Source organism: Zeus faber (assembly GCF_960531495.2).
Source record: "Zeus faber genome assembly, chromosome: 1".
NCBI lineage: Eukaryota > Metazoa > Chordata > Actinopteri > Zeiformes > Zeidae > Zeus > Zeus faber.
Window position 1 is genome coordinate 36140572 of NC_137193.1, and position 8471 is coordinate 36149042.

The window sequence follows — 8471 nt, forward strand, 5'->3', positions numbered from 1 at the left end:
GTGTGTGTGTGTGCGTGTGCGTGCGTGTGTGGAGGGGGTGTTTACCCAAAAGGTCAAGTGCTGAAAAAAGCGAGTCACAACCTCAACATCTCGACCTTTGACCTTTGGTACACGCTGAGAGATTTTGCAGTAAAGTGGGGGGGTGACCTCTGACCTCTGATGCGCCTAGCGGTGAAAGTTACAGCCGAGACACAAATGACACTCTCATTAAGTGTATTTTGCTCAGTCCTTCATGAGGCTGGAACATGAAAAACACGATTTATCTGATTAAATAAAAGGAAACAACAAAACGTCCTTGTGTTGCTCGCGATGACACGCCAAGCACGGAGGTGATTGGCTGCCGCCGTGCATTCGGGGGAGCTGCAGCAGGTGCAGTTCTGTGTGGAAGCAACCTGCAGCTGAAAAGGTCAGACTAGTGTTTCCCACATGGAGCATTCAATAAGACATGGCTGCCAGCGCCCTGCGGTTACCGTGGGCAACCCCCCCACCCCAACCCCCACCAACACCACCACCACCACCAGTACAGGGATAAATTTAATTACAACTTCAGCTGCAAACAGACAGAGCGACGGACCCCTCTAATCCAAAAAACATAGTGACTGAGAGAGAGAAAGGAAGACTGCTAGCATCAGGGGGTCTGCTCCACGCTCTGCAACAGACGAATTGATGAAGATGAAAATGAGACCCCGTAGGACCCACTGTGAACCTTCGCCTCCGTCTCCTCGCTTCCTCACTCCCTCGCTCCTGCGATGCCCGCCGGCTGTCCTGCACAGCTCGACGCAGATTAATTGCGGCGAGCGAAGGCGCTGCAGCGAAGATGAGCGCCGAGGCCGCGGCGCCGCGAGGAAGAGGAGGCGGAGTTCAGCTTCGAGCAGGAGGGGGGGGGCAGCTCAGGACCCCCGAGGGTAGAACGTTTTCAAATTTACACATTCTGTGACGTGTGTGTGTGTGTGTGTGTGTGTGTGTGTGCGTGTGTGTGTGTGTGATGTATGTCTATGGATTCTCAAGTTCTGACCATAACGACGATGCAAAAAATAAATGAATAACAAAGTCATCAATCAATCAATCTACACCACACTGTATATTATAGATTCTCTCTGGAATGTATCATATCTTATATCATATCTTTCTATAATAACCTCAATGGAGCCGAACTCCTTTCATACTGTAGCCTCGCTCGGTTTTCACAGTTGACAATTTGAAATATCAGCATCCACGATATCACACACACTCTCTCACACACACACACACACACACACACACACACACACACACACACACACACACACGTACACACGTACACACACAGTGTTCAGTTTCTGAGATCTTTTCTTGATAATAAAAATACAGATAATTATTAAATAAACCCCTGCCAGGTATTTAAAAGGCCTGCAAGGTGTCTGCACAGCGGTCTGACTTCACTTCGCGCTGCGTGCGTGCACACACACACACACACACACACACACACACACACACACACACACACACACACACACACACACACACACATGTATGTATACACACACACACACTTGTGAAAAAAATGTGACCTTTTTTTTCCCCTGACATCCAACGTCAAACGTGTCGTGAACGCTGAATAATCAGCGCTGAGATAAGTGCATTTCCCTGCCAACTGGAAGCCGCTGCCGGGACAGGAAGTGGGCGGCGGCTCGCTCCTCAGGCGACCGCTTTATTGACCACTGATGGAATTAGGGCTGTCTGCGAGAGATAACACCTCCGTCTGCATCCAAACCAAATGTGGAGGGGGGGTGGGGGTTGTTGATGGAGCAGGTTCGGCTTAAACCTCCGTTTCTTGATCTGTGAAAATCCGAGCATCACAAGTGCCCACCACATTTGGGCCACTGTCAACCATCTTGTTTTCACCACTTTCCATATGTTCAAAAAATAAGCACTGTGAAGCCGGGTTTGTTTTGAACCTTCCACTAAGGAAAATTAGTCAAAAAGGGTGACACAAGTGAGAATTAAATATTGATTATAATCCTATAGGATCATTAGCACTCAATTATAAAATGATTCAAATGTGGCAACCACTTTGCCAGTGTTGGCAAACAACACCTGATGCATGGTTGGCAACTTGGCAATCACCACTTCCAGAAGTTAGAGCCGATCCCCAATGCTGCAAACCATGAAGGAAGCTCAGCAGACAGGGAAACACGACGGTGACCTGTGTGTGTGTGTGTGTGTGTGTGGGGGGGGGGGCGGTTCTCTGGGTTTGATCCTACCTGAGTGCACAAAGTAGGCCAGGTACAGGTCCAGCTCCTTGACCGAGACCCCGATGTGGTGCGGCTGGACGCACAGCCCGGGGTTGGAGCACTGCGGGGACTTGACCAGGCGCTCGCCGTCGGTGCTTTCCAGTGGGATCCCTTTGAACAGGATGACCATGACCAGGTCCAGCCGCCACACCTTGTCGGCCTGGCGCAAGCAGTCGATGCGGCGCATCTTTCCCTTCTGGTCGGGGTTGGACAGCACGCAGCACGGCGGCTTCTTTCCCGTCACCGTCAGCACAAAGTCCTCCCGGAACTCGGGCCGGATGTCCTTGCGCAGCTTGGCCAGCAGGCGCGACGCCCACTTCTGCTTCACCTCCGGCTTCTCGTTCAGCAGCTCGTCCTTGACGGCACGCTCCTCTTCCTTGGACATGCGTTTCTCGTGCTTCTTGAAGTACTTCCTCTTGCGCGCCTGCAGGTTGAACCATGTGTAGGCGAAGGCGCGCACGTGGGGCAGCAGCGCCTCGATGAAGGGATGGAACTCATCCTGGGGAGGAGAGGAAGGGACAGAGTGAGGGGATGAGGGCACAAGGAAATACACTAAAACACATAGAAATACACACTGAAATACACCTAAATCTACTGAAGTGCACACTGAAATATAAATACAAAAAGTAATACTAATATTATTTGTTTATTTCCTTTATTTATTCAGGTAAGGTTTTGTAAGAGGGACCTGTCAATCAGACATAGATACACACACACTCACAATGTTCAATTACACAGAAATATCAAATGTAACAGAACAATCAATCCACAATTTTCTTTTTAGTATTAAATGATTGTTGAATACAAGAATACAATTCTGTCCAATTTTACAATTATCCATTGAATATCATTCGATCACAGATTTACAATACAGTGAAATTCAGCAAGCATTAGATATAGTATAGTCTTATGAGATGAATTATGTACACAGTGTGTGTTAGTATTAGGTGTTTAGGCCGGGTCTTGGCTCCAGGTCGGAATGCATGAATGTCTCCTTTCAACACACGCCGTGAACACAGGGACGGGTCGGGTCACGTACTGAGCGTGTGCAGAATTAAACGCGTTATGTGGATTTTAAGCACTGAGAACCGTTAAGAATGAGCTGCTGCCAGAGAGTACAACGGAAAGTACACACAAGTACACACATCTCTAGAAAAATGGGTTTAAAAAATAATACTTTTGTGTTCAGTCAGAATAATACCCATAAAGGGCTAAATATAGATGCAGATTTATTAATATGCAGCCAAAATTAATGCTTGTTTCATTCATGAACCAAGACTCAGATTTGGCTCCAATTGCAGAGGAGGATTTCAAGTATTTCTAAAATGATTCATACATGTTGAAGTGAATTTTGGCACCACAGGCTGATTGAGATAATACATTAGTACACATACTGTATACTGCAATTTTAGGTTACAATGTCTTACAATATTACTTTACTACAATTACAATACTGTAATAAAGCCTAGGAGATGGCATTGAACAACTACAACTTTCCTTACCACGTTTATGATTAAATCAATTCAATATCACCTCTGTTATTCTCAGAATCAAGGAAATCAACGTGTGGGCAAATTGTTGTGATTTCGGGTGTTTCCATATTTTATTCAGTTAATAAATCAGTTCATACACTGTGGTACTGATACACAGTATCAGCAGCACAACCGAGTGTGTTTTACTGTTTTCACACACGCACACACAAACATTTGTCCATCCAAGAGAATTCTTGATATGAACGTGTGCGAACCTGCCCGTTCATGCAACAGGCCGACGGGCTGCACACCGCCCCGTCACAGCGCTGCCGTCGCCACGGAGACACTGCACGGAGGCAGCGGCGTCACCAAAAAGCCACCCCCCGCCTGTGACGGCCGGTCATAGCTTTTGTTGTTTGCGGTTTGAGTGTGACTCTGTCCACAGGACGCTAGTTCATGTGCATTCCACAGTGCACGGTGTCTCAGTGCACGGTGTCTCGGTGCACGCTGTCTCAGTGCAGGGTGTCTCTCTGCACGGTGTCTCTGTGCACAGAGGAGCGGTGCATTTTTCAGCTCGGCCTGCGCTGCCCTATATTCTCTTACTTTCTGTTTTTTGCTGTTCCTGCTGCTCACTGACGGATATAATGAGCTCCAAACAGGTCGTAACAACAGCCATTTACAGTGGTAATACTGGTAGTACTATAATTCTACTGGCACTCTGCACGCTGCAACACAGGGAGCTTCGCGGCCCGACGCGGAGGAGCTACCATGGGAAAGACCCAGGGACACAGACACAGGGCTCCGTGACCCGGTGACCCCACCAGCAGCAGGACAGCGGTACAGAAAAACAGCACTACAATACAACAAAGCTACCATACAACAGAAGTACAGTACGACGGCACTACAGTACAACAGAGGTACAGTATGACAGCACTACAGAATGACCCAAGTACTACTGCCTGTTCTGATTGTATTAAACACAGTACAGTTTGACAGAGTCAAAGTACAACAGCACTACAGTACAATGGCCCTACAGTGTGACCACAGTACTACTGCCTGTGGTGAGTGTATTAAACACAGTATAGTACACTACAACAGCAGCACGGTACCATAGAAGTACAGTATGACAGCAGTACTATCATCTGTCCTGAGTGTATTAAACACATTGTGTTTCACAGCCTAATTCCTCACAATGTTGTTTGTCTGACTGAATATCGGCTTTAACAAATGAATACTCTGATCAATATCCATGCCACTGACTGTGAAAGCACTTGTTACATTTATCAAATGCTTGTTCCATTTTTTTCACGAAATAAAAACACTGAAATGAAAGCGAGCAGGATCTATTAAAACAGAAACCACTCGATTCACACCAGGGTTCTGTCAGTAAACTGCGGCTCACACACTGAATAGATTATTTAGCTTAAACCTCTTTTGACTGAAATGTGCTAAAAATATCATTTATAATTCAAATAATATGATTTTGGAAGAGTGAGATTATTTCTTACATTGAAACGTCTTTTTCACCAAAACAACCTTCAGTTTATACAAATTATTCAGAAATGAGCCGTTACTTTAATTGTTATTGCATTAAAATTAATCTTTCAGTTCTGAATTATTTGCAATGATTAATTATATAAGGTTATAAAAAAAGTTCAAATTGAAGACCTAATGCAATTTGTAATTAACATTGTCAGAATAAAATATTTTAAAATAAATTACTGAATAAAAATCGAATGTTTAAAGCATAGAAATCTGAAACATTTTATTTTGTTTCTGCTATAGTAATGATTCTAATGTCAGTATATAAATAGTGAATTATATTTATTTCTTTATATTCTTATTATTGAAATGCATCTTGAACGATCAGCCCCCCTAAAAAAAAAAACAACAGCAAATCCTAATCTGTCTAATCCCACAAACAGTTTAACACCAAATGTTCACATCAAACTGTTCTTCTGGTTTCCTCGGTGTGACCCGGGCTGACCCCGCACACCCGCACACCCGCACTACGCCCCGCCGGGCTGCGGAACGCACGGCTGCTGGCGTTAGGTATTGATTCATATTTCAGGTCTGCCCGGTGCCCGGTGCCCGGTGGTTTCATTTGCGGGCGCACGGTGCAACGCGGGAAAAACTGAAGGGATATTTGAGGCCAAGTTTTTTGTCCAAACTGCAAAGTGGACAAACTGTCTGCACGTGTTGGGGCGCGTGCACAGAGACGCACGCAGCCAAAATAGCCTCAGCAGGGTGGGAAGCCGATATCCTCACTCCTTCTCTCTCTCTCTCTCTCTCCCTCTGTGTGTGTGTGTGTGTGTGTGGCAGCGAATAGTCTCCGAAATGCAAAAAAAAAAAAAAAAAAAAAAAAAAAAGAACTGCGACGAAACAAGTCACTCAACTGGATGAAAGAGGCCTCAACAAGTTCACACGTGTGCAAATATTAAAATGATATGCTAAATTCCGTGATGAAAGTCATTTCATTCTAACTGAACAAATATATTGGACCATTGAGAGTGTCCTGATTTAAAATATAGTTATATAATATAAATACAGATGTGCAATATGAAATTGAAAACCATGTTACAAATACGCTTTTGGAATATACATTTAAAAGAAAGGTCTTAAACACGAATTCAGACGCACGCAACAAGCCTCGGGACAAGCAGATTGGATTGGAACACTTCTGGAGTGGGACTCTCGTCGCGTTCTATGACAGCGCCGACACCACGCACGGACACGCACGGTGCGTGTGTGGAACGCGCCGCACCGCCATCCGCCACGTGCTGCACGCGCTGCGGGTTCAGTCCGACAGAAAGTTTTTGGAAAAACTGAGAAAGCGATTCGAGGCGGAAGGTCTTACCTGCGTGAGGCACAGCGGAGAGTACATGACTGAGGACCGGGAGGCGCGTGCGTGTCAGTTACTGTACCTACAGTCTGTTTACGTGTGTGAGGCTAGAGCGTGTGTGTGTGTGTGTGTGTGTGTGTGTGTGTGTGTGTATCCGTGAGCCTGCGTGCACGCCCGTTGTGTATGTGTGTATGTGAAAAGAAAACAGAAAGAAAGAGAAAGGAAAGAGAGAGAGAGAGAGACAGAGAGAGAGAGAGAGAGAGCCGTGCACTCTGACCCGCCTGGAGCCGCACCGCTCCCCGCTCAGCGCGGCGTTACTGGGCCGCGCGGTGAGCGCCGCAGCGCGGTCCCGGGGAACGGAGAGGCAGCGGCATGCTCAGCGGTTCCAGGGGCAGCGTCTGAAAAACACATGTATTCCGCCGCGTCCCGGGGATCCCCGCGCCACAGTCCGTGCACGGTGCGCCGTCCCGGCCGCACCAGACTCGCAGCGACCGGGGGCTTCAGCGGCATGCGGCGCCGCGGCTCCGAGCGGCGGTGTGGGCGCGGTGGGGCGGAGGGAGCCGCCTGGAAGTCCCAAACCCGCGGAGAACCGGAGCGCTGCTCCCCGTGTCAGTCCGGGATCTCACAGGACACCATGCACGCTTCGTGTCCGGCACGCAGCGGAGCTCCACGTCGCCGCGTCCATCCAGTCAGTCCCACGGAGCTCCACCGTGCGGGATGCTGCGCTCCTCCGCCGATCCACTCCCCGCTGCCCGGTCCCGGTCACTGTCCGGGAGAAAGTTTGGAGGCGGTGCTCGAAACCGCGGAAATGAGAGCAGCGGGTCCGGTGCGAGTTCGGAGCGAACGCACAACGAGAAAGTGGTTTAAACTGAAGAACAGCGACTCAATAAAGTCAGAGGCTGCAAACAAAGTCCGCTGCGAGGAGAAGCCAAGAGGATCCACGCACTCTCTCTCTCTCTCTCTCTCTCTCACACACACACACACACACACACACGCACGCACGCACACACTCTGAAAACACACACTGAACACACACTGCTTGACTTTTACTTTATCTAAAATTAGTTATTAAATCTATTCGAGGAGCATTTCTGTGCAGATGCCATATTTATTAATACTATTGTGTTTATTTTTTTATCATAATTATTTTCACATTGAATATATACAATTGGTGGAAAAAAGATGATAATAATAAATAATTATGCTAAATTCTAACTAAAACTAACAGTAGCCTATTCGTTATTGTTCACGAAAACTAAATATTAGTTATAGTAAATATATATATATATGTGTGTGTGTGTGTGTGTGTGTGTGTGTGTGTGTGGTGTGTGCGTGTGTGTTTGTGTTATATTAGTTAAGTGGCCTATTTTTATTTTTATTCTGGCACCCAAACGTGTTGTGCAGCCATAATATGAATCATGCCTTCGACTAAATACTGTCCAACATACTCATATTATAATCTAAATACTGTACAATATACACATTATAATCGAAATATTGTCCAACATATATTATACACATTACAACCCACATACTGCCAAATACACACATTATAAGCTATTGTAAATTAACTATGTCATGCCAATACTGTAATACACACATTCTGAATGTGAATCAGACCCATTCCGCTTTACATAACCACCTCTCCCCACACACTATTATATAATATCGATGAGAGCCATATGAGATCAGATTGCCAATCAGTCGGGCTCTCACACGCCGTTATCTAAGTCCGGCACCGTGACCCGCTGACCCGGCGGGGATCCGCGGGTCCCGCCTGTACCGGAGCTCCGTGCAGCGGCCTCAGACCCTCCTCGAGCCGGCCTGTCGGGCCGCCGCTGCCCGGGCTCTGGTGCAAGACTGGAGCCTTGGCCACGAGAGGGG

General features: G+C 47.0%; 1 protein-coding gene across 3 annotated transcripts in view; it reads right to left on the reverse strand.

The window, feature by feature from the left end:
- The window catches only part of nfia (nuclear factor I/A), a 67990-nt gene extending 60550 nt beyond the window's left edge, over positions 1-7440 (reverse strand). For all 3 annotated transcript variants that reach the window (XM_080002818.1, XM_080002816.1, XM_080002817.1), the window contains exons 1-2: positions 6603-7440; positions 2244-2772 (exon numbers count right to left, since the gene is read on the reverse strand). In XM_080002818.1, the coding sequence (XP_079858944.1) occupies positions 2244-2772; positions 6603-6629 (556 nt within the window). In that variant the 5' untranslated portion in view covers positions 6630-7440. The remainder of the gene's footprint in view (positions 1-2243; positions 2773-6602) is intronic.
- Positions 7441-8471: the final 1031 nt, after the last annotated feature.